The sequence below is a fragment of the Xyrauchen texanus genome, chromosome 37 (genome assembly GCF_025860055.1).
Source record: "Xyrauchen texanus isolate HMW12.3.18 chromosome 37, RBS_HiC_50CHRs, whole genome shotgun sequence".
Lineage (NCBI taxonomy): Eukaryota > Metazoa > Chordata > Actinopteri > Cypriniformes > Catostomidae > Xyrauchen > Xyrauchen texanus.
The window spans coordinates 32,883,765-32,910,089 of record NC_068312.1 but is presented as its reverse complement, the minus strand read 5'-3'; the positions used below and the strand labels follow the sequence as shown (position 1 = coordinate 32,910,089).

At 35.8% G+C, this 26,325-nt stretch overlaps 2 protein-coding genes across 3 annotated transcripts in view; one reads left to right on the top strand and one right to left on the bottom strand.

Moving 5' to 3' along the window:
- LOC127630516 (tight junction protein ZO-2-like) overlaps positions 1-16,175 on the top strand; it is a 76,083-nt gene extending 59,908 nt beyond the window's left edge. The window contains exons 15-23 of the mRNA XM_052108097.1: positions 616-711; positions 1,079-1,158; positions 3,175-3,385; positions 3,820-3,920; positions 6,439-6,660; positions 9,102-9,218; positions 12,773-13,120; positions 14,312-14,397; positions 15,038-16,175. Coding sequence (XP_051964057.1) covers positions 616-711; positions 1,079-1,158; positions 3,175-3,385; positions 3,820-3,920; positions 6,439-6,660; positions 9,102-9,218; positions 12,773-13,120; positions 14,312-14,397; positions 15,038-15,209 — 1,433 coding nt within the window. The 3' untranslated portion in view covers positions 15,210-16,175. The remainder of the gene's footprint in view (positions 1-615; positions 712-1,078; positions 1,159-3,174; positions 3,386-3,819; positions 3,921-6,438; positions 6,661-9,101; positions 9,219-12,772; positions 13,121-14,311; positions 14,398-15,037) is intronic.
- Positions 15,666-21,742, bottom strand: LOC127630518 (piercer of microtubule wall 2 protein-like). 2 transcript variants are annotated; one of them, XM_052108098.1, is made up of 3 exons: positions 18,198-19,011; positions 16,987-17,065; positions 15,666-16,886 (listed from the first exon to the last, which is right to left on the bottom strand). In XM_052108098.1, exons 1-3 carry the CDS (start codon positions 18,341-18,343, stop codon positions 16,704-16,706), a joined length of 408 nt encoding a protein of 135 aa, XP_051964058.1. In that variant the 5' UTR covers positions 18,344-19,011; the 3' UTR covers positions 15,666-16,703. The 2 variants fall into 2 exon arrangements, 1 of the variants encoding a protein (XP_051964058.1); XR_007968879.1 differs by lacking the exon at positions 18,198-19,011 and adding an exon at positions 21,639-21,742 and having other exon boundaries at positions 16,817-16,886.
- Between the last annotated feature and the right edge of the window lie 4,583 nt (positions 21,743-26,325).

The following is a 26,325-nucleotide window of genomic DNA, read 5'->3' as shown; positions in this document are numbered from 1 at the left end:
GTGTGCTCATTGTATAGGGAGCAGTGAATACTGCGTAGGGACCCTGTGAATGATAACACAGCTAGAGAAACACAAAGCATGACAGAATTGTGAAGGAAGATACAACAGCAATATTTCACCACGTTGATCTGACATATTGGGCGGTGAACACGTCAGCTTAATGTACTTATTACTGCGCCTGTATCGATTATAGAAATAACAGTCTAAACATGATGATGACATTAGTCACATCTCTGAGCAGGTCGGCATTTCTCCATTACCGCTAATACAATTCTCTGCACACTCACACAGTCAACAGAAGAAAAAAACAATTATGCTTTTGAAAAATGAGCTCAACACAGAGGGAGATCATTCCCTATGCACTGTTTAAGAAAAATTACCCAATATGTTTGTCTTGATGTATGTGCCAAAAGCCACAGTCGAGAATTTGGAAAAGGTCATCAGTCAAAAAATCAAGAGTAAAACTTTTCTGTCTCTTTAATTCTTAGCTAATTGCTAGTTAAATAGCTAAAAGAGTTTATAATGTAACCCATTGCGTATTTTAGTCATTAGCAAAGATTAATGTATTATCTATGCTTTCAAATCCTGGTTGTAAGCCTTGTTTTCCTCCTATAGCTGGATTCAGAAGGCCAGTGGTGCTGTTTGGACCAATCGCTGATGCTGCCAGTGAAAAACTGGCTACAGAGCTCCCAGATGAGTTTGTAGTTGCCAGTGAGTTAATGCTACTGTCTCTGCTGCAGTATTGTCAATAATGTCTTAAGGGTCGGTAACACTGGATTGTAAACCTGCAACATTATTTCAAACCCTGCAATAAATATTAACTGCAGCATATGATGTCATGCTCCAGAGCTTCTGTTCAGAATAATAATAATTTATACATCTTTGATAACAATTAATTCAAAATCGCTCCTATGTATGAAGGTGAATGGATCACAAAGTATTGTGTGACCGCCCCATAAGACTTTACAATTAACAGTCTCTTGTGTAATACAGTATGTTGCATTATACATGTTCAGTGACTGTTTATTTACAGTGTAGTTTGATTCTATACATTTTTTTTCATCCATTGGCACATCAGAAACAGAACCCAAAGATGCAGGGTCAGAAAAATCGTCCGGTGTGGTTCGTCTCAACACTATTCGACAGATCATTGAACAGGTAATTGTATATACTCTACACTCACCTGAGCAAATAATATATTATATTAAAGTTTATTTGAATTGAACAGAAAAACAAAACTTTGAGGGAGAGAAGAACAGTTTTATATATTCTACTGTTGTGTACCAGGGTGTTGATCATTCTGGCGATGAAACAAATAAGTCACGTAACAACGTAACATTAAGTCGTCATTTTTATTTGGATAGCGCTTCTCACAATACCCATTGTGTCAGAAATGTATTCTGTAATGTCTATAGACCATTTCAAGGACATGGTCACAATAACAAAGAAATTAGAACTTTACTGCACATGTCTTGCCCTGAAGCATTTCTGGTAGCGGCATTTTTATAATCCAGAATTGTCCAAATAAAATGACTAGCACATACTTTTAGAGTCTAGCTAAAACAGAACAAACAAGATATGGGCAAAAACTGAAAATAAAAAATAAGGTGTCATTGTAGGATGCTTTAAATAAGACTCAAGAGTCAACACATTTTTTTTGAACATGAACCGGTTACCTGAACTGACTTGTTACTGAGAGTGGAGGTGAAAGTGTATCGTAGTTTAGATGCTCACAATTATTTCCTCAGCAGCAAGATCGGGAATATTGGATCACGCCTATTATAATCAATGAAGCTGTTAATGCTGAAAACACGTGACTTGCAAACAAGGTATATTTTAGTTTTTTGGGCTCTTTCTTCTGCACTAGCTTCTATACTACTCCAGCTACTCTGTGATCTTGGCAGTGCAATACTGCCGATGTTGACTTTTTTGTAACAAATTGCTTGCTATGTTTCTCATTTGTAAGTCGCTTTGGATAAGAGCGTCTGCTTAATGACTAAATGTAAATGACTTGCGCAGCTTCATTCATTAAAATGAGAGTGATCTACAGTCACTTTTAGAGCCATAAAGAAATACTCAGACTTTCCAGCTAATCTCTACCTATCAAACTTGCTACTTGTTAGGCAAAAATACCAGACATGTGTTACAGTTGTTAGCAGATCCAGCCTTCTCACTTCACTGCTGCGGTTCATGCGTCCATTTGTGGTTGCTTTTCGGCAAACTAAACCCGGAGCATCCAGCCACCGAACAACATGATCCAAATTTTAATAATGACATTCTATCACAATCGTTTTAATGTTAGTGATGTTAATCATGTTAAAGTCACTATGAATGAAGTGCCTACAGCTGTTGTTTTGAATAACAACTAGCCATAAATGTTCAAGGGACAAAGATGTCAATTACACATGAACTGTTAAACTGACAAACAATGCTTGAAATGGTCTATAATGCTTTACATTTCTCATAGAGCAGTTTCTTTGAAAAACTTAATTGAAATTCATTCCTTAAAGGTGCACTCAGTAATGTCTTTCCTCATTTAAAACGTTTTACTTCTAAAGAAATTATTAGTAATTTTGAAACGTATGTATGAAATCATGACCACTCATGTGAGATGAAGAGTTCAATCATATCGGTAACCTTATAAAAGCTCTTTAATTCATAATGGGGTGGGGGCGCCCTCATGGAGGAAGCCATGTTAGGATCTCCTGACAAGCTGAATACTACTTGCTTAATCTTAGTAACTGCCCTGTTATTGGACACTTTTATTTATGGATGAAATGAATCCTGGCTTACTGTGCATAGTGAATTTCTACAATGGCATCTGTAACTGAAAACTATTGTGTTTGAATGATGACTAGGTATCACTATAGGCCAATATAAATTACTGAGTGCACATTAAACTTTATTTGTCTTTAGGCCCCCATGACACAATACATAATATGTATATGTATTCATGACAATGAATATCTAATATTTAATCTATTATTTGAAGGAAGTGTTCAATACATGTTGCCTGTCATAATTCGGAGCATGTGCACAATGCCAAGACCAGTGATGATTTCAGTCAGATTAAAACATTTACATGACATTTAAAAAAGATTAATTATTGTTTACTCTGACTGAAATCTAATTTCTAAAGTGTATGTATACCTTCTGACTGAAATCTTGTTGCAGGACAAACACGCCCTCTTAGATGTAACCCCTAAAGCTGTAGACACCTTGAACTACACGCAGTGGTACCCAATAGTCATCATCTTCAACCCGGACAGCAAGCATGGCATTAAGGCAATGAGACAGCGAGTTATTCCTAGCTCTAACCGCAGTGCCCGCAAACTCTACGACCAGGCTCTGAAGCTCAGGAAGACATGCTCTCACCTGTTTACCGGTCAGTCCTGAGGTTCCCAATATGCATTGAGGTGGTACTTCAAATGTGAATTGCTCAGATGATATAGTGATTACTTAAGGCATTTACGTATGGGTCAGGGGCACTGTTTTTATGTTTTTAAGTATTAAAGTAACATGTTAAATTGACAGACCTATTAAAAAGTGTGATGCTGTTTATTGTAAAGAAAGACCAAATTTGTTAGAAGAGTATTAAAGAGAAGCTGTCAAATGTTGTGGTGAATGGATATCAGTGAAAATGGACTTAAACGCAGATTAATGTTCAACATCTTGTGGAAAATCAGCAAATGATTAAAGCAGCTCATGGAAACGTAGCGTGATATATAGATTAAGTGAACCTAGAGAGCAGTTGACCCAGATCGAAATGTTTTGATTTCCTCCCTCTCTCTCTCTTCCCCTCCCCCTTTGGTCTGCTAGCTGTTATCGATCTGAACTCTGCTAACGATGCCTGGTACGGCAGTTTGAAGGAAACCATACGAGACCAGCAGACCCAAGCTGTGTGGGTCTCAGAGGGGAAGGTAAAAATAATGGACGATATAGTTCACCATCTCTTTAATCTCACTACAAATAAGGGATGGGAATCGTAAAGAATTATAACTATTCTGGTTCTACTTCATGATACCGGTTCCTTAACGATTCTATTAATGAAGCACCAATTAATTTGTTCTTATTATATTATACAATATACTATTTTTTTTTTTAATAATATTTAGGTAATACCATCTTGGTAACATTTTATTTAAGTACCGTTTATCACAATAAAAGTATATTTTGAATGTGAACTGAATGTTTCTGTAACTTTTAATGGTTGACCGATGTGGGTTTTTCAATGGCCGATGTGATACCGATATCTAATGAGCAGGATGGTCATTATAATTTTTTTTTCTTTATATTATTTCATGCCATGCATCTATTTTAGTATCATGTTCTGTCCCCGTTGGCAAAATAATTTGGACTTACAAGAACCATTAATGAAACTGAATGTCTTAAAAATCATTCAGTTCCAGCATTTTTCAGAATAAGAACCTATTATCGATTCCAAACCCTTCTACAGCCCAACTCTTTCTTAAATAGTTCACACATAAATTATTTACTCATCATTTAGTCGTCTTTCTTTCTTCGGTGGAACACAAATAAAAATATTTTAATGGGGATATGATTTCTGCTTTTCCATACAATAAAGCAAATGGTGAATGGCAAATTTTCAAGCTAAAAAAGGACATAAAAGTAACAAAGCTAATCCATACGACTCCAGTGGTTTAATCCATGTCTTCCGAAGCGATCCAGTCAGTTTTGGGTGAGAACAGATCAAAATGTAACTCCTTTTTCACTGTACATCTTGCCATTCAAGTCTCAAGACATGATCATGATTTCATGCTTTTGTACACTTCCTAGCGCATGACGCATGCACAGAGTAATAGATAGCAGCGCTAAGATGTGTAATCAAGATTGAAATCATGATTACCAAGGAGACTCTTGATGTCAAGATTTATAATGAAACTGTTCTCAGTCAAAATTGATTGGATCGCTTCAGAAGACATTAATTTAACCACTGAAGTCTTATGGATTACCTTTATGTGCTTTTTTGAGCTTGAAAATTTGGTCACCATTGACTTGCATTGTATGGACAATCAGACATCATATCTCCATTAAAATATCCTCATTTGTGTTCCGCAGAAGAAAGAAAGTCATACGAGATTGAGACAACATATGGGTAAAGGTATGTGAAAGAGTAAATGATGTGAAAAATTTAAATTTTTGGGGTGAATTGTTCCTTTTAATGAAAAAATTTTATGGCATCGCTTTACTTTTAAGACTATTTCATTTACATTTTACCCCTTTATCTTTGTATTCCTAAACGTTTGCCTCAACCTCTTACCTGGCACCGGCCTTTTTAGCATAGAGTACAAAATGACATACCCAAACTTAAATGGTTGTAATTCATAAATGCTTTTGAACTACAGTCCTAATCATGGTCTCATTTGAAAGAAGACACTTGGGAGTTTATTGCTGAAGTGAAAGTACTAACAAAAGAAAAAAGTTAAAGAAGTTCAAATTTAGTTTGATGAAAATGTATAAAATTTTTACTAAAAATGCTACGATTTCATAGCCATATGTCTACCCAAATTGTGTATAAACTTTTAGATTGATTTCTCGAAAAATGAGTTTGCAATGGCATTTGACGCAGTACCTAAAATGGCCACTAGATGACTTCCAAGCTCCACTTTGTGATTAAACGTTTTTAAAGGGTTGTAACTCATGAATGCTTTGATGTAAAGGCCTACATGTGGTCTCTTTTGAAAGAAGACACTTAGGAGTTTATAGCTGAAAAGCAGTAAAATAAGTGAAAATAAAACTGCTATAGAAGCTTAAGTTTAATACAATGAAAATGTACTGCACTAAACGTGCACAAAATGTTGTATTTTGTAAAGGAAATTTTTATCAAACCTGTGCCTGGCCACCCAAAAAACAACCGATATTTAAACCACAAGTCTATCAAAGTTCTGTATAAAATTTGTGATTTGATATTTCCAAAAATGAGTTTGCTATTAAATTTTGTTTAGGTGTAGTACCAAAAAAGTTCATTTAGTGACATCTAAGCTCCACTTGGAGATTCCAAAAGGACACTTACAGCTATTTGAGCATATACACCACGACATACACATACGTGTGTGTGTGTGTGTGTGTGTGTGTGTGTGTGTGTGGGTTTGTGCCAGTTAAAAGGTTTTTAAAGTTAAACTCATGGTTTAATTACACTGCACAAATTATATTCTTACTCATTACAGATATTTTTTTTTTGTTCCAGTAAAAATTCTTTTGTATTATGTTTTCTTATAAGTGTAGTTAAACTCATAGTTAATCTACTAATGCATGTGTACATTTTCCAAGTCTTGGTAGTCATTCTTCCTGTTTTTCTGTGCTTTTACTGTTCATCATTCTTTGGTGGTGCTCTACAGCTTTCGTTCTGTTTTTCTGTTTGTGTTTTTTTGTTTTCACTCCTCTCTGTACACAAGATACATCATGTGTCTCTTTTAGCTGGACGGGACAGAGGGCGAACTTGATCTCCATGATGACCGCATGTCATATCTCTCTGCAATGAGCGCTGACTATCTGAGCATGGACAGCCGGCTGACCAGCGACTACGAAGACACAGCGGATGAGGGCGGGGCTTACACCGATTACGAAACGGATGAACTGCTCGACCTCCAGCGGGTGTCGGCTATTAGCCGCTCCTCTGAGCCAGTCATGCCAGAGGAGGTTATACACACATATACACGTTTACCTAGCTATGTAAATGAAGAATAAGAGAATAAGGGGGATGTTGACATCTTAAACTATTTTAAACAACATTTTGCTCATTTTAAAATAATTATTATGTAAGCAATTTTTCTGACCTCATATTAAGTGAGAATAATATTTGGAAGATTATTACTTTTAGAAATTAATTTGATCATTAAAATGAGGCAGAAAGATAAAAGGCTGTTTAAAAATGGTAAACAAAAACTTGAAATGGTGAGTTATAGAAATATACGGTTTCCTTTATACATTTGTGTACATTTTATCCTAAAATCTTGATGTTGATTTTTTTTTTTTTTAAGTCTATGGACGTGCTATACATGGACATTAACTGCCCATAATGCTAATTAGAATGACTACAAACTAACCTAAATTGTAATCTCACCCATAAGACTTTTTTAGAATTTTAAAAACTATTCATTTTATTTGTTTATATTTATTTGTCCAACTGAGGACATCCCAGATGTCACCAAAGGGTGGTTTTTGTCCCTTAACCCAAATACACATAAAATCATCATTTAAACTGAAAACATATACATGAAAATACACACTGCCCCACCTACAGTGGATACCTGTTCAGCTGATTCAATAACATGCACATTGTTCCAAATTCCAAAACATTACCAGCTGCAACACTTGAGTCAGTTAATCCCGAGGATACACACACATACAAACACATGAATCTCCCACAGTGATGGGAAAAGAGCATGCACACGCATTGACATCTACACACTTAACATGCAGCGGCACCTCTTGCAGTTGCATAGGTCAGCACAAAGTCAGCTGTGTCCAAAAGATGGCAGAGGTCAAGGGACTGTAGCAGAGAAATATGCTGTGTATAGCTTTCTCACATTCTCACAATTAGAATAAGACACCAGCACACTTTTCATGCATGCAATAAATTAGAAAAGTGCACGAGAATACATTTCCACATAAAAAGTTTAGTGCTTTTCAAAAAAAAGTTATTAATTCACCAAACAATGACGTGGGTGACTTTCTTTCATCTGCTGAGCAAAATTGAAGATTTTTAAAATAATATTTCAGCTCTGTAGGTTCATAGAGTGCAAATGAATGGGTGTCAAAAATGTTAAGCTTTGAAATCCACATAAGGGCAACATGATAGTACTTCTGACAACTCCATATCTTCTGAAGCAATATGGTGGGTATGGGTGAGAAACATTTCAATATTTAAGTCCATTTTTACTATCAATTCTCCTTCCTGCTCAGTCAATCTCCACTTTCACATTCTCCTTATGTTTTTGGTGATTTATATATTTCATGCATATCACCCCCTACTGAGCAGAGAGAAGAATTTATGATAAAATACTTAAATAAAATAATTAAATATTGATCTGTTTCTCACCCACACCCATCATATTATGTCTGAGGACATTGATTTAACCACTAGAGTCATGGATTATGTTTATGCTCCATTTATGTGGATTTTGGAGCTTTAAAATTTTGGCACCCATTCTTGTATTGTATGGATCTACAGAGCTAAATATATTCTTCAAAAATCTTCCTTTGTGTTCTTCAGAAGAAAGAAAGTTATACATATCTGGGATGCCAGGAGGGAGAGTAAATTGTGAAATAATTTAAATTTTTGGGTGAACTATCCCTTTAAACATTCAGTGCATCTGTGAACACAAAGCAGACTCTTCTGCGCTGTTGTGGTTGATGTTGGTGCAACAACTTTCATACAGTGTTGCCTTGACTGTTCAGTCTTTACCTAACAGAGTGAAATCAATCTTGATTATACTCTATCTCTATTCATAATTGCATACTACAAACTCTTCTTACTATTAGTACTGTATATATGTGTATATATTGTGAATGGTATGCAAATTTTCTGGATGCATACTGTAGAAAACAGCACCTGCATGACAGAGAACAATGCACAGAATTCTAGATATTATAAAATGCAATACACTAGACTTGACCATTTCCAGTGTGATGAATGAACTGTAAGTATTATCAGTTGTCATTTTAAAAATATTTACACTCATTTTTACATTAAATTGATAATGCTAAATAATTTTATTTCCAAGATGATAACTGGAAGCCACTCCCATTCAATGTGATGAGGTCCTGTGACAACAATCTGACATACCACTGTTTGCAACATTTATCTTTGCATAATACATAGTTTATTTACTACTACTTTTTTTTATTGCAGTGTATAGTGTGCTGTATTTAGTATGTAGTGAACTAGTACTCCAATTCCAAACGAAGTTAATATATTTTAGTTAATAATTAATTATAATTATAAGTTAATAAATAAATCATTTTAATGTTAAATCAGAAGCATACTACATTTTCCCGATTTTATGTTTGCTTTGCTATGTGCATGTAAGAATGCATTGCCATCTTTCTATGTTATCTGAATCATGCTTGTTCCACAGATTCTCAGGAAGTCAAGTCCAGAGATTCGAGGTCGTATCCGCAGGATGGGTAGCAGAGAGATGCTGAGTGAGGCGAGTCCGCCCTTAATGTCCACCTTCCAGACTGACCCTGCGAAGGTGAGCTCGTGTCATGCTCCTCTGTGTCTTTCCTTTTGTAAAAACACAACAGATCATTTGTCTCTGTTTCAGAAAAGTGTGTTTGTCTTACACTGCAGTTTTGATCACATGGTCTTTGTTGTGTAACTTTTAGTAGTGCACTCCTTAAAGTTGACTAAATTAACTTAAAGTAGACACTGTATATGCATTTAGGTAGTTGATTAGGTAGTGGGGACATTTTACGTGTGGTATTAAATATAATAAATCGTTAAATCATCTATGTTTAAACCCTTACACCCAAAAACATTTTTGATTTCTGCCAAAATCACATACCCAAAAGTAAGAGATTATAACTCTTGTGCGCAGTCAAAATATGTGCGCTCTGGTTCTGCTATTGACCCCAACACTGAACACTTGACATGTGGATTTCCCAAATATGGAATCTGACACTCTCTTGAGATCCAGTGAGACCGATCTGACACTTCTATGAGGAGAAGGTTCATGTTTCAGTGAGACGCTCCCAGAGAACACCGTTGCTATAGCGATAACCATCAGCACTAACCAGGGTAGCTCTCAGGACACTCTTTGAGTTATATGTCTAGATATACACATCGTATGGCGTCGAGTTAGGGATTGTTTGATTCAGGATCACCCGCTGTAAGTTGTGGTGTCATTTTTTACGATGTGTATATTTCTTGAAGTAAAAATGGGACAGAAAGGCTTTTTTTCTTTATTTTTGATAAATGAAAGTGAATTTCACACACTAAGGGTGTGTTCACACTTGGCAGGTTTGGTTTGATTAAAATGAACTCTGGTGCGATTGTTCTGTTAGTGCGGATCATTTGAACATGTGTGAACACTGTCACACGAACCTTGGTGCGCACCAAACAAGCGGACCGAGACCGCCTGAAAAGTGGGTCTCGGTCCGCTTCGAATGAAATCTGGTGCGGTTCCATTGATGTATGAACGCAACATGGACCAAAGATGTCGAAGCAGACCAAAAACAAGAAGCAATTTGCCTAATATTGTCCTCAAACATATCTGGTTCTTAATGGCTAAATTAACTTAAAGTAGACACTGTATATGCATTTAGGTATTTGATTAGGTAGTGGGGACATTTTATGTGTGGTATTAAATGTAATAAATCGCTTAAATTATCTATGGTTAAACCCTTGTTTATAAGAACATTAAGAAGGCATAAATCCATACGTAATAAAGAAACTATTTACATATGCATTGAATTGGACATATTGTATATTTATGCTTAATTGATGTGTTTTGGCTCAGCGGTTGAGGCTCTGGAATACTGACCAGAAGGTTGAGGGTTCAAGCTCCAGCACCGCCACTGTTGGGCCCTTGAGCAAGGCCCTTAACCCTATCTGCTCCAGGGGCGCCGTATCATGGCTGACCCTGCACTCTGACCCCAGCTTAGCTTGGATATGTAAAAACAAATAAATTTCACTATATATATGCAAAAATGTATGTATAATGTGTGACCAAAAAATAAAGGCTTCTATGTAAATTTGTAAGTTTTCTAATGATTAATAACCGTTATAAAACTGAATAGAATATTAACGTATACTTATTAACACTACAATAAATATACAGTACAATATAACATACAATTTGTATGTAGACTTTGAATGTATTTATAATGTAGGAACAATAATTATTTAATAATTAATTATAAACTAAATCTTTACAAATACATTGTACTGTGTAGTTATTATAAATTGTTAATATTTTATCAACAAAAACGTTTTTATTTAAAGTTGTGTTTGTGTTACCTTTAAAATAAATGGCTAGTAGTTTGATATTTTGTTATATAATACAAAGACTTTGTTTTATGTACAGTAGTCTTATAAAATGTGTGGTGTACCTGTCTAAATACTTTTTTAGGGACTAAAAAAACTTTGCAGTAAAGAGAAAAAGAATCTCTTTGAACTTTAAAGAGATGGCTAACGTAACTCTTCCCCTGACTGCACCCTTCTTCACGCAGAAGAACGGTCTGATTTGGTGCAACCATTTTTCCAGCAGTTCAGAATCTTCTCGCAGCAGCTCAGTGTCACATTGCGGTACGAGCCAAACTAGATCTTGATTCAGTTTTGTGCCAAGCTATTCGAATTTATTCAAAAGCAATCGTGAACATTTTGGATGATTTCGAATAAATTGTGCCAGACATTATACAGTGACCTCAATGTTAAAAAATGTTTATGTTAATTAGTCGTTCATGGAAATTAGTTTCTATAATATTTACTAGTGTTTATACAAAAAATGCAGCAATTAGTTGGAATTAGAGATTTTGCTAGTTGGTGGTGCTGTGCCTGTAGTTGGTTTTGTGTTTGCTATGGTGTGCAATGTGATTAAATGCATTTAAATATTTGTTACATTCCACAATTGCTCTTGTGGGCTTTTCACACTTGAAATTATTAACCCAGAGTTATTACACTGTACATTTGTAAACCCTGAATTAACATTTGACGTATTTGAGGTTAAAACATTAAAAACTGCTTATCCATCTGTGAAATTTTCCATTGTAAATCTGTTCTGGTTGTCTTTAGTGTTCTAGAATGTACAACACAAAAAATATGGCCTCTTGAATATTCATTTTTTTGGTGAACTATGTAACTACTTTAATAAGGTTTAATAAGCAGTGAGGCAGTTTCTCATTTGTTCTGATGTTGTTAAAGTAAATTTCACCCAGAAATAAAAGTTCTCTCATGATTTACTCACCCCCTGGCATCCCATATTTGTATAACTCTCTTATGCAGAACACAAATGAAGATTTTTAGAAGAATATTTCAGCTCTGTAGGTTCAGACATTACAAGTGAATGGGTGCCAACATTTTGACACTCCTAAAAATCACATAAAATCAGTATAAAAGAAATCCTTATGAGTCCAGTGGTTAAATCCATCTCTTCTGAAATTATATGATAGGTGTGTGTGAGAAAGAGATCAATATTTAAGAAGAAATTATTCTCCCTGCCCAGTAAGGAGCGATATGCATGAAGAATGTGAATGACCAAAAACTCAAGATCAAGAATGTGAAAGTAAAAGTGGAGACTGACTGAGCAGGGAGAATTCATAGTAAAATAAAAATAAAAAATAAAATGTAATTATTGATCTGTTTCTCACCCACACATATCAAATCATTTCTAACGACACTGATTTAACCACTGGAGTATTATGAATTAGTTTTATGCAGACTTATGTGATTTTTGGAGCTTCAAAATTTTGGCACCCATTCACTTGTATTGTGTGGACCAAAAGAGCTGAGAAATTCTTCAAAAAAATCTTAATTTGTTTTCTGCTGAAGTAAGAAAATCCCACATCTGGGATGGCATATATGTGAGTAAATTATGACAACTTTCATTTTTGGATGAACTATTCCTAAAGCAATTCCGTTATATTTTAGCACTGCATTGTTTCATACTATACTCAATTGTCACCCACTAAAGTGATGCTAAACCCCTTTAAACATTTGTGTGAATGTATAAACCAACGCTAAGTGTAGAGTGAAAAGCCCTTTTGGTTTACGTTTTCATAATTTAATACTCTTACTAAATTCTTTCAGGTAAAAATGCTGTCTCAAGGCGAAGTGCCACAAGGACAATTCGAAGTTTCTCGAAACTACGACTCTCGTTCAAGCAGTCCCGCAAGCAGCGACCACCCCCGCAGCCAGGACTCCCCAGCAAAAACCAAGCCCCCGGCTCCCCTCACACCAATCAAACCTACCTTCGCATCCCACAGCCCCAGAGGCCTACTAAACAGCCCCCCAGTACGGGACAATGAACCCCTAGAGAAGAGCCCTGATGATCCATCTCAGAGATCATTCTTGGGCAAGGTGAAGGCCTTCGAGAAGATGGATCACTTTGCTCGGGCACAGAGAGTCCTGGAGCTCCATGAGGCACAGAATGCCAGGGTGAGGTTTTATCTTAACGCCTAATCCCCAAAAGTAAAGTCCATGTGACGTGCATAATATTCCAACTCTTCTGAAGTTATATTAAGAAACAACCCCAAATAGAAGTCATTTTTCAGAGACAATCAGAATGCTCTGCCAACTGGTTGCTTTGGAAGTGGGCTGAATGAACTCACAAACGTTAAGCGATAATGCTGCATGGCAGTGTTTCTCAACCTTTTTTCAGTCACGGCACCCTTTGAGAATTTACAAAATCTTGTGGCAATTCTTTCATGACTTTCAATTCCAGTAACTGTTCTTGAACAAGAATTTTCAAGCTCAATCGACAGCATTTGTGGCATAATGTTGATTTCCACAAAAAATTATTTTGACTCTTTAAAAAAAAAAAAAAAGCAAAAACCGAGGTTACAGTGAGGCACTTACAATGGAAGTGAATGGAGACAATCTTTGGAGTGTTTAAAGGCAGAAATGTGAAGCTTATAATTTTAGAAAAGCACTTACATTAATTCTTCTGTTAAAACTCAAGTATTATTTGAGCTGTAAAGTTGTTTATTTTGTCATTTTTACAGTAATTTTAGGGCTTATTGACATTACATCATCATGGCAATGAAGTTGTAAAATTGGCTATAACTTAACACAGAAAGGTTAGTAAGTGATTTTATCACACTTAAATCATGTTTACACACATATTGTTTGTCTTGTGGCTGTACTTTTGGAAAAAAAAGGAGTATTTTCACATTAAAAAAATTGGCACCCATTCACTTCAATTTATACAGTAAGTGCCTCACTGGAACCTTGATTTTTTTTTTTCTATTTTATTTATTTATTTATTTTTAAGAAAAAGGAGGGGCGAGTAAAAATGTATTTTGGGGTAATCAACATTCCTGTGCAAAACAATTCCTGTGCCAATTATTTAACTTGTGTGTCAAAAATGCTAGATGTTTCTTGTAAGTTTAGTTTATATGATTTCATGGTATCTAATGATTGTCTCCATGGCAACTAGGCATTTAAAACCATGTCATACTTGTACAGGCTAATGTGATTTATAATGTCCCACCCTTAAATTTTAGATTGTTCCTACTGCCCTGATGTCATTGTGGGTTCTAACAACTTGAGAGATTAAAATTCCTTTTCTGCCAGTATATTATTACAAGTTAAACTAATATGTTGAAATTCTCTGCATTCCATTCTCAGATGGAAATTGCTCGGAAACATCCAGACATCTATGCTGTCCCTATGAAATCTCAGAAACTGGACCACAACAGGCCACAACCTATTGGGTATGAACTGAATCCTGGTGGTTGTTAACGTTTTGACTCCATTATGTTCCATCGAACATAATATTAGGAGGCCCTCTATGTTGGCCAAGTAATTTTTTTCTGGTACTTCTGCTGTAATGATCACAAAGCTACTTGTGGGCTACGTCGGTGGTTCACATTTTGACCACTGACATTTTAGCATAATGGGTAGACTTTTCAGACTGGATTTTTTAAGCTGTTTTTAGCATTTTAAAAGGTAAAGTTCACCCAAAAATGAAAATTCTCTCATGATTTACTCACCTGGAGTACTTTTGTTTCCCTTATGTTGATTTTGGTGCTTCAAAATTTTGGCACCCATTCACTTACATTGTATGGACTTACAGAGCTGAGATATTCTTTAAAAATCTTTGTTTGTGTTCTGCTGAAGAAAGAAAATCATACAAATCTGGTATGAGTGAGTAAATGATGCAAATTTTCATTTTTGGGTGAACTATCTCTTTAATAAATTAGATTATTATAATGTTACTTTAAATACATTTTATATAAAGTCATTTTATGGCCCCTTTGGAAGTTTGGGGAGGCTCCCCCTGGTTGAGAACAAAATGTGTCAACATATGTGCTTGTACTTTCTCTTACCTTGCTGCGTTTGCTTTGTATCCAGCTCCAGTGCTCAACCAGAGCCAAAGACCCCACCTTGCAAGCTGCCATACACAGAGAGCCAAATGCTTGGCCCCAGCGAGGAGCCTGGTGAGGAGTTCAGGCAGCAACTGGCCGAGCAGACAAAGCGTAGCTATTACACCAACACACAACAGTATCAGGACACCGAGCTGTAGTTGATCCGCCTCAGCTCACTGCACAGCTTCACAATTCCACTGGGGCTGCAACAGCCCTGCACCAAAACTGCTGCTGACTTGGAAGCCCTTTTGCTTTTAAGTTTCCCATGCGTTAATCTTTCTGTCCGTGTGGATAGGATCTCTTTCTTTTATTCACATCCTTTTTTTTATATATATATATTTGCATCTGTTGTGTTATCCGTGAGCCATATTATCTTGCCTATGCAATTTTTTCAGTTTCTGCAACGCAACTGAAACGTCTTGCCACGAGTCGCTCCATGAAAACCTTAAACCTTTTGTGTGCTACAAATGAGCTTTTTGTTACTCTTTTTTTTTTTTAATAAGCCTGATGAAGCAAAACGTCTTTTAAAAAGTCACTCTTTAAGGTTTCTACTATCTTTGCATTCCTTCATCTATGATCATGTGTGTATATGATGTATAAAACAATACACTGGATTTTGTTACAATGTTTTGAAGTGCCTTTTATTTTATGAATAATGTTGGAGGTTTAAAGGACATGACAATCCAGCCCCCTGGACAATATTTTGCTGCTTACAGCTCCAAGGAAAAACAGGGAAAAAGTTGACACCAAAACCCTTAAAACCGTACGCCATTCACCAGTAATCCTCAATGTAGCAACAGCAATGAGAAATGAATTGTGTTTCCGAAGGGGCACTTCCCAAATTTAGGTTTATGCTGGTAGGTTTGATTGATAAAGTGTTTGAATTGCTGTTGTCACAGTTTGTCTTATTTCAACCTCACTGCATTTTATGTTTTTAACATGCTTGATTGTACTGCTTTACCTCCACATATTGGTTCAAAGTGCTTCTAAAACTCGTGGATTATATTTTGATGGCTTCCACTATGTGTGAGGATCTCACACTGAGAGAATATTAACTGGACGTTCATGTTCAGGTCTACTTTGGAATTTTACTCTACTGCACCAAATAAAATAAACTATATTGACATTGTTGATTTAGTTTGTCTACCTTTTATTCATGCAAAGTGTGTTTGAAGACAGTGGATTCGACCAGTTTCTCTGAGTTCAATGGTAACACCTAAAATTGAAGACCCTATGAAATCAAAACTGTAACTTTTTTTTTTAGTATATGCCTGTGAGCTTTGACGCCATGTATAAAATTGACAGGCTTTCTCTTCCAGGAAAACGGGCCAAAAATACTGATGATTCAAATGCTCTCTGAAAAAAAGAATGTCCCCTTCCTCTAAAGCCCAAAGTATACCTCAGTCAGATGCAAATGCTAGTTGTCTGTGTACAGGATGTGTGATGCAGATTTTGTCATAAGCAGAGCGCTCAAGGCAAGCACTGAACGCGTGCGGCCTGATTTCATGTCAAACCCCAAGTACACTTTGGGCTTTATACTACCAGCAACCAACTAACAAGTAACAAATCATGGTTAACGGCTCTAACGTAAACTAAAGGGTATCTCAAATTATCTTAACTTTTTCGTTATATACAAAATAAAGGAAATTAATTTATTGAGATTCTCCATTTGTGTGGTATAAGCGATGGAAATTAACTCTATCTTGCAACATGGTCGTTGTGTTTGGTCCAGTGATTCGGCTCTTGTCCAGCGCCGCGTTGAAGCCATTATCTCTGTACATCCCACTTTTCAGATGATGCTCTGAAAACCTCCGCCGACTTCCATTAAAGGTTGTCTGAAAAATAATATAAATGTTGAAATACTAATGTGTCAAAAACCTCAATTCATGCAAATGTGTTTATGCATTCTGAGAATATAACACATTGTGTACTCACCGGCATTTCATGAACTGTTGGCTTTTTGCTTCCATATGTTTGATTTGTTGTTTGGTAAAGAGGGTGGATAATCTTGTTGCTGAAAAGTACGTAGAGGCTTATCAGTATAGTTGTTATCAAATTAATAATACGAGTTGCTCATACCCATGACAGGAAAATGGACTAATGACAATATATTCAAACTCGAAATGTCTTGGCCAAGTTGAAATTTTTTTTTTTTAAATGTAAAGGATTATGCCATGTTCAATACAAATTAAACTCAATCGACAGCATTTGTGGCATAACGTTGATTAACACAAAAATTAATTTCCACTCATCCCTGCTTTTAAAAAAAAAAAAAAAAAAAGAAGCACAAATCAAGGTCAAAGTGAGGCACTTACAATGGAAGTGAATGGGGACAATTTTAAGCTTATAATTTTATAAAAGTACTTACATGAATTCTTCTGAAATCGCTTCTTAGTATTATTTGATTAAATGTACATGTTTACAGTCGTTTTAGGGTTTGTTGACATTGTCATTGTAACAAAGTTGTAAAATTTATTATAACTTTACACAGAAAAGGTTAGTAAGTGATTTCATCACACTAAAATCATGATTACACATATATTGTTTTGTCTTGTGGCTATACTTTTGAAACGGTGAGTATTTAAAAGTTAAAAAATTGGCCCCCATTCACTTCCATTGTAAGTGCCTCACTGAAACCAACATTTTTCTTTTTTAAAGACACTGAGGAACGAGTCAAAATAACTGTTTGTGTTAATCCATATTAAGCTACAAATGCTGTCGATTAAGCTTAACTCTTATTCCTTTAAAGAGAACATTATTAATGTAAAACCCTTAAGTTCTTGTTCCTAAGGGGGTTTTAAGGTGTTTATTGCAATCGCATGACAACATTTCAAACCAAGTGGCATTAGCAAACAAGTTTTCTGAGCCGTTTTTTCAATGACTTTTAACCAGCTGTGTTCAATGTGATTTTTAGTGGATGTATGAAGTTCCCCTCAAATTCACACAGGTGTCCTAACAGGAGTCGTTCGTCACATTAATTATGGTCGTGTTTGAATTTGACAACCAGAGAGTGGCTAAGTACTTCAACAAGTCTTCAATTTTGAAAACTAGTATCTTTTTATAATTTAAAACATATCTGTACCCATAAGTCAACTTAAAGGTTCGTGTCATAATATCCCATGATGCACTGCTGCTGAATGACTCACCTGTATCCTCTGAAGCACTCTGGATTATTAAAGCGACTCGGTACGTTTTTATCCACCTTGTACACATCGCTTGTTTTTATTTCACACGTGTTCGCAGACACTTCGGGCTCCATTTTAGTCCCCGCGTCCACGGGCTGCTCGTCCATGTCATGTACATATATGTAAACAACAGTGAAGCGTAAGACATGTGCTTAGCCAGTAGCCTCACTTGCCTGCTAACAACACCGTAACTAGGTTACGTCATGCGCGGCCACGCTCCGTCTTTGTTGGTGACGTCACACGCCGTGTATAGTATTTTTTTATTCATTTTGCTGTTGTTGTTGTTGTATTATGGTGCTTGGTTTTCTTTTTTGTGTTTATTAAAGGTGTACTCAGTTACTTTTGTATTTGTGTCGTCTGGGACTTACACTGACACTATGCTTGAATGAAGCATAATTTAAAATCAATAGTTTTCAGTTTCAAATGCCATTGTAGAAATGTAGTAGCCTATTCACAGTCAGCCATGATTACTTCAATCACTGAGTGAAAGTGTCAGATAAAGTGTCAGATAACAGGATGGGTACTGAGATATTCTAAAATGGCTGCCCCCAGTGTGCGGACCCTCTCCATGTAGAATAAAACAGCTTTTATAAAGTTACTGATATGACTGGAGTCTTTATTCTAATGTGAGTGGGCATGATATCGTACTTATATTGCAAAATTGCAATTAATGTCTTTAGGAGTTTTTTTTTTTTTACCTAGAAATTAACGTGAAAATTATAATTTCTTAATTTGTTTATAAAAATGTAACAAACATTTATTTACACAATAAAAAATGTCTTGCTATATTTATATATTACACTGTGATTATGAATCTTTTTTTTTTTAAATAAAAAAAGATGTATTAATTACAAAGGCAGACAATAAAATAAAATAATAATGCACAACATTCAACAGAATTTACAGAAAAATGTCCATGAAACTGAATGGAGTAATCTATTACAAAATGTGCATATTATGAAAAGAGCATAAAATAAATTAATTAAATAGAAATATTTCACTTGATGATAATCATAATAACATACATTATTTGAAGATAACTCAGCTTGATGGTATTTGTAATACAGTACACATTAAAATAAGTACAGTGTTTAAAATAAACTGAATTATTCATTTAATTTGAGCGACAGTACAGTGCAGACGCCCTTGGACTTCTCTGTTTTCGCAAGCGGATTGACCTATAAACAACAATTTTGTGATTAATCATCACTTTACAAAATCATAGTTTTTCTTTGATGGTTTTAGTTATTTGGACATCATGCAACAATTTGTTGAAACGAATGGTTAAATCAAGGTTTATATACAGATAAACTAGGATTCGGCTGAAAGTGATGCTCAGATGTTCAATGCTGCATACACTTTAGGAATACTTTGAGTTTTCAACCAAAGTTTCCACTCCTTTGATCCAATTTACTTAATTTCAAGCCTACAATTAAAACAATTCAAATGTCAGTGGATCTCATCATCATGTGGAATGTCAGACGTTAAAGAAGGTGTGAAGATAGCTGAAATTATATGGCAGAGGAAAGATTCAAATTCAAACATTTCCCTTGTATTTGTGTGCTTCCAAACCTGTCTGGAGATTCTCCACGTTGAAACACACACTGCCACGGTGCATTATTACTCACGGTACGAGTTTGAGTCTGGCCTAGCGCGTACCAAAAGTAATAATGAACTGTGAAGCAGCTAAACAGGCTCCATTCTTCTCTTTAAGGCACATAGTAAATTGAAACCATTCATATGGTGTTCAAATGTTTAAAATGTAAGCCTGCAAATGGATAAGTTGAAATGTTTTGTGGTTTGCTATAACTTCACAGAATTTACATATTACAGACTTCAGAAGTCACATCTTGGTCTTCACTCAAGGATTCTGGTTCTTAAATTACAGATATGTCTCTCATTTTTGGCCCTCGGTGGCCCTTCATTAAGATTAACACCAGTCTGAGAAATTAAATCCATCTGTGGAGGCAGTGAAAATAAATTATATGAAAGTTTGAACTATGCAATGTTAAGCATATTGTAATTTAAATAATTAACATTGAGACTTCTCCATCAGAAATGTTCAGGATGTGCTCCAAATAATGCAAAAAAAATGCATTTACAGTCCAAATACAAAACCCAAAATACTTATCAATTATATGTTACACAGTATGCAGAGGAAATCATTCAGAATCACAACGCCATATTTAATAATCAAGTTTGTCAACAGATGGCACAATATGTCAATTCTTAAATGAAAGGTTTATTCATTTACTCAAGGTTATGCAGTAACAGTTCTTTCTTAAAATATCTCAAAATGTTCTATTTTGTATTTCAAAATATTACAATATTTTGAAATACATTTTAGATTATGCTATAATGATATGTATATAAATTGTTAGTATTTTAAATAATATAAAATACTATATATATATATATATATATATATATATAATATTACACTTGTATAATGACATATATTGTATTATAATTACTACATTGTTTATTTCTATAATAAAATACTTTTTTTATATAATTCTAACAAGTAATATAATCAGGTGACATAATTAAATTAGAAATTCTTCCCAGAATGTAATCCACAACTTTATATTACTGACCAGATATAAATATTTTAGCCTATTTTTAAGATTTACAGATTTCAATGTCATAACAAAATTACTTCAAATCAAATTGAGTAATCTTTTACAAATTTAAAAGATTAAAACTTTAATAAATGTAAGTTTTATTCATTTATGTTTGTTAATTATTACTAAATTCATTGTGTGTGTGTGTGTGTGTGTGTGTGTGTGTGTGTGTGTGGGCAGGTTTAAGTGGTTTACAAGGAAAACTAATTTAGGTTATAAACTGGTAATTACAAGGTTATTATGATATAAATGTGGTTTATGAGGACATTTCTCGTGTCCCCATAGTTCAAATAGCTTAAAAAGCATACTAAACAATGTTTTATTGAAAATGTAAAACTGCAGAATGTTTTTTATGAGGGTTAGGTTTAGAGGTTAGAATCTATAGTTTGTATAGTATAAAAATCATTATGTCTATGGAGAGTGCTCATAAGGATAGCTGCACCGATTTGTGTGTGCAGGCGCATGTGTGTGTGTGTGTGTGTGTGTGTGTGTGTGTGTATCAGACACATCAGGGCAACATTAGGAGTAGAATCAAAGGCCTTTTTAAAAATGTTCAACTGCTAAATCCTGCAACACTTTACATGAGAGTGTCTGTGTTGTCTGTTACACATTTCAATAGTTAACTAACACAGTTTCAATAATGTAATTAAAGCAATTCCACAAAACACATTGTTCATGTAATTCATTAGAATTACACAGAACTAACCATGTGATCAAATAATAGCATGTATTGTAAAGTGTATCCTTAAATTCTAGAAAAGTTGGTTTGAAACTCTACCTGAAATTATGAATCTGTCTCCAGACATGTTGGTCCAACTTGCTAAACCAGACTTTGCTTTTAATGTGGTAAAATCACAGTGGTCTACATCTCTGGCTGCACATGTGAGAAATGAAATGCCTCTGTCGTGTTCGAGGTTCTTTTTATTAGCCTTCCTGTGGAAGTGAAGAATCAGGATGGTCATTCCCCAAACCGGAATTCCTGTGTGTTTGGAACTGATAAAAATGCTGTAAAGAACAAACTCCATCCTACTGGAGCTGCTGAAGTTTGTCAGTGAACTGAACAGAAAATGTCTTAAGAACTACGATTCCTTTGAAGTTATGCACACTTAAGCAAATTTAGAAACAAGTTCTAAGAGTAGGCTGATAATCTGGATGGTTTCATGTAATTCTGCTTTTGGCTGTTCAACATCAAATCTGCAGAAGAACTGGATACATTAAGAAATGAGGACAAAACTGCTCTAAAAACCAACACACATGCGTACAATAACTGTGACTACCATTTACCTTATAATATTTTAATAATGTCCAAATTGTAGTACACAACAGCATGTGTAAAAGGAGTTATTTATAAAATAATTAGTAGGGAAACTTAAAAATGAATAGCTAAAACATACAAGGAGTTGGGATGGTTGTCACACTTTTAACTCAAGTGAACATATCTTAAAGAGCCTTCCATTATGAAAACCACCTCTCTCTTTTGACTAACCTTATAGTTACTATGCTTTATCCTTTGAGACAACTCCCCTGTTTGATAACTACCCCCGTTCTCCCTTATCACAATGAAACTCTTCAGTCTGTTGTTTTCGATACACATTGACCATCAAAAAGAATACCATCGAAATAAAGGAAAAACAAGAAAATAAATGGTTGATTTCAAACAAGGGGCCAGTACGTTTGTATGAATGTATGCCTGAAGGATTGCACGAGGAGGGAGCGAGAAATGCTGCATTTTCAATGTGAGAGGAAACAGGAAGCTGCTGCTGGATGGAGATAGCAGGGTCTGCTTCATCCAAACAATAAAATTCTCACTCGCTCAGGAAAAAGGATCTGCGTCAGCACTGATTGACAGATTTTAGAGAGACAAAAATGTGACAAATCCAAAGTGTCAGGAGAAATCACTGCTTCTCTGAAAGACCTCAAGTACAATGCTGTTCCTTATATCTAATCGAAAGTTAAGTAGGAGTTGCTCTCGAATGGTTGTCCGTGGGATGATGCCTATTGTGGAGAGTTGTGCCAACCAATTCTTATGACAAATAAAAAAGCTACAGGCATCATTGGCATAATAAAATGGCATATTGAACAGAAATATAGTTTCACATCCTTCAACTGTTGAGGCCACTGCCATATTGATTCTGTTCATATGACGTCACGACTGTCAAGTAATAGCTTTCATAGAATTCTGACTTTACATCTTGTAGTTCCGAGTTCTACGAAGACTCTTTTTACACATAGGAATAAAGTAATAACGGTAATTCTGACATGACGTAAACTCTCCATAATTTTTGGTTTTAGTAATTACATTTGCACTAGTTTAAACATTCTTGATTACTTGCAGAAATGCATAATTCTTCATATCAAAAATGTGTATTTCATCAAGTAAAAACAATTCTATCAGGAAGACACGCAGGCTTGAGTGAAGTTTAAGATGCCATTTATTTGATCATGTAAAACAGAAAGTAATGTCTCTCTCTTTGGCGTAGGCCCCGTCCGGCGGTCCGAGGGAGTTGTACCCGGAACCGTCATGTCCTGCCGGAGATAGGAGGCAGGGGCGAGGAGCCTACCCCCGTGCTCAACTGGTGATGGTGGGGTGGTGGAGGTTGCCGTGTTAGCACACTGAAACAGCAATGTGATATATAAAGCAATGGCTTACATGCGATTGGCTAGGAATTACCCAGCTAATGATGTGATGATGTACAGCTGCTAGTCTTCCCGCTAGAACTACGCTGCGCTTCCATTTCTTGATATTTGTATTTGCATATCGGTATCTGCATTTTCACTAGTAGAATTTTCACAATTAACTGTCATTCACTTCTATTCAAAACTCAATTACAGATATCTATGTGTTCTCACTAGTTGAAATTCCAATTTCACTTATCAGTAAAGCACTTCTTACTAGTAAAAAATAAATGCTGCTGACACGCCATATAGCCAAGTGGTTGGTTTTATATATCTTTAAATTGGTTTTGACTTGTGACATGTGGTTTTGAACAGGAGTGAATGACAGACCACAAGTAGGAATTCCATTACTGATAACAAGAATTAACATTTTTAAGCCTAATAACTGAATAAAAAAATGAGCATTCTCACAAGAAGTAATTCCATTCCAGATATCAAGAATTGGCATTTTAAGTAGTGAAAATTCAATTGTTGAAATCTGTCATTCATATTTTGCACGTGTTTATGTCGAAAGGGCTTGTGATATAGAGGACCAAACGTTTACCAAACGTGCCCAAAGTGTTTGGACTTTTAAACCACATTTAAAAATCAATACAATTCATTGTATTACATGACAAAATATAAAAAAATTAAAAAGTGACATTTTTAAAGATGAGAAATATGGCACAAGCACACATTTCAAGCAAAATATTTAACCAAAAAAGGTTTTAAATGACTAAACCATTAGTTATACTGCTCAAAATTACTTTCTTGTTGGGAAACGTTAGTGAAACATGTCCATACTTGCAAAACCGAACATATAGCACAATGTGTGGTCCGATTGGTGTGGTTCTTTGTAATGAATAAGTCAAATCAATTGGTGAATCACGATTGACTCTATCACAAGAGTCGGTCTGAATCAGTCCAAGAATCACAGACTTGGCTCAGATTACTCACTTGCTTACTGAACCATATGTTATCTCCAAATCGAAATGAACTGTGTAAAATCCTGTGCAAACACCATTAGTGTGGTACCAACTCAGTCAAGGGCGTAGATTTGTCTTGAAGCATTTATATGTTTCCAATGATAATTGTATAAATGGGGGTTGGGGGGGGATACCCTCCCTCCTGGAATCTACACCTCTGAACTCAGTTCAAAGCCAGTGTTCAACAAATACAGTATGTTCAAGTGAAAAATTTTCTGGCCAGGAAATAAATTCTCGGAGGTCGAGGGATGTGGATTGTGGAAAGACTTTGTGATATTAGGGTGGGGTGTTCAAATGTTGCTTTAAAAAGAAGACGCTATTCAAACTCAATGAACTTGTTTTGAATTCCTCACCTTGTGAATGGTAAAGCATTCCTTGTATAGCTTGAAAATAAAGAGAAGAACAAATGCCGGATGTGAGGTAAGGAATTCTGTTCTTTATCTGGCATTCCCAGTTCTCACCTGGTGAACTAATCACACCCTCTCTCCCTTCTTAAAGTCTCCTCAGCTTTGAGCTTTAGACTGTACCTTATTAGGAGCAGGAAGCCATTCATCTGAAGCTCTGAGTTGATGTGAGAACAGACACGGCTTTGATAAAACCTTCTCAATTTAATGGCTGTTGATGTGTAACAGATTCAGACTTTTTATTCATATAAACCTATTGGCTACAATGTAAAAGCAAATTATTATTATTATTATTATTTCATAAAATGCAGTTTCCATGTATTTTGACCATTGAATTTCCATGACTTTTTCAGTCCTTTTTGATTTATATATATATATACACTCACCTAAAGAATTATTAGGAACACCTGTTCAATTTCTCATTAATGCAATTATCTAATCAACCAATCACATGGCAGTTGCTTCAATGCATTTAGGGGTGTGGTCCTGGTCAAGACAATCTCCTGAACTCCAAACTGAATGTCAGAATGGGAAAGAAAGGTGATTTAAGCAATTTTGAGCGTGGCATGGTTGTTGGTGCCAGACAGGCCGGTCTGAGTATTTCACAATCTGCTCAGTTGCTGGGATTTTCACGCACAACCATTTCTAGGGTTTACAAAGAATGGTGTGAAAAGGAAAAACATCCAGTATGCGGCAGTCCTGTGGGCTGAAAATGCCTTGTTGATGCTAGAGGTCAGAGGAGAATGGGCCGACTGATTCAAGCTGATAGAAGAGCAACTTTGCCTGAAATAACCACTCGCTACAACCGAGGTATGCAGCAAAGCATTTGTGAAGCCACAACACGCACAACCTTGAGGCGGATGGGCTACAACAGCAGAAGACCCCACCGGGTACCACTCATCTCTACTACAAATAGGAAAAAGAGGCTACAATTTGCAAGAGCTCACCAAAATTGGACAGTTGAAGACTGGAAAAATGTTGCCTGGTCTGATGAGTCTCGATTTCTGTTGAGACATTCAGATGGTAGAGTCAGAATTTGGCGTAAACAGAATGAGAACACGGATCCATCATGCCTTGTTACCACTGTGCAGGCTGGTGGTGGTGGTGTAATGGTGTGGGGGATGTTTTCTTAGCACACTTTAGGCCCCTTAGTGCCAATTGGGCATCGTTTAAATGCCACGGCCTACCTGAGCATTGTTTCTGACCATGTCAATCCCTTTATGGCCACCATGTACCCATCCTCTGATGGCTACTTCCAGCAGGATAATGCACCATGTCACAAAGCTCGAATCATTTCAAATTGGTTTCTTGAACATGACAATGAGTTCACTGTACTAAAATGGCCCCACAGTCACCAGATCTCAACCCAATAGAGCATCTTTGGGATGTGGTGAAACGGAAGCTTCGTGCCCTGGATGTG

Coding starts and splice junctions, on each gene's coding strand:
- LOC127630518 (XM_052108098.1), bottom strand. CDS start 18,343: ATGGACGAGCAGCCCGTGGACGCGGGGACTAAAATGGAGCCCGAAGTG. Junction 17,066..18,197: donor GAGTGCTTCAGAGGATACAG/GTGAGTCATTCA, acceptor CGTACTTTTCAG/CAACAAGATTATCCACCCTC. Junction 16,887..16,986: donor CAACAGTTCATGAAATGCCG/GTGAGTACACAA, acceptor ATTATTTTTCAG/ACAACCTTTAATGGAAGTCG.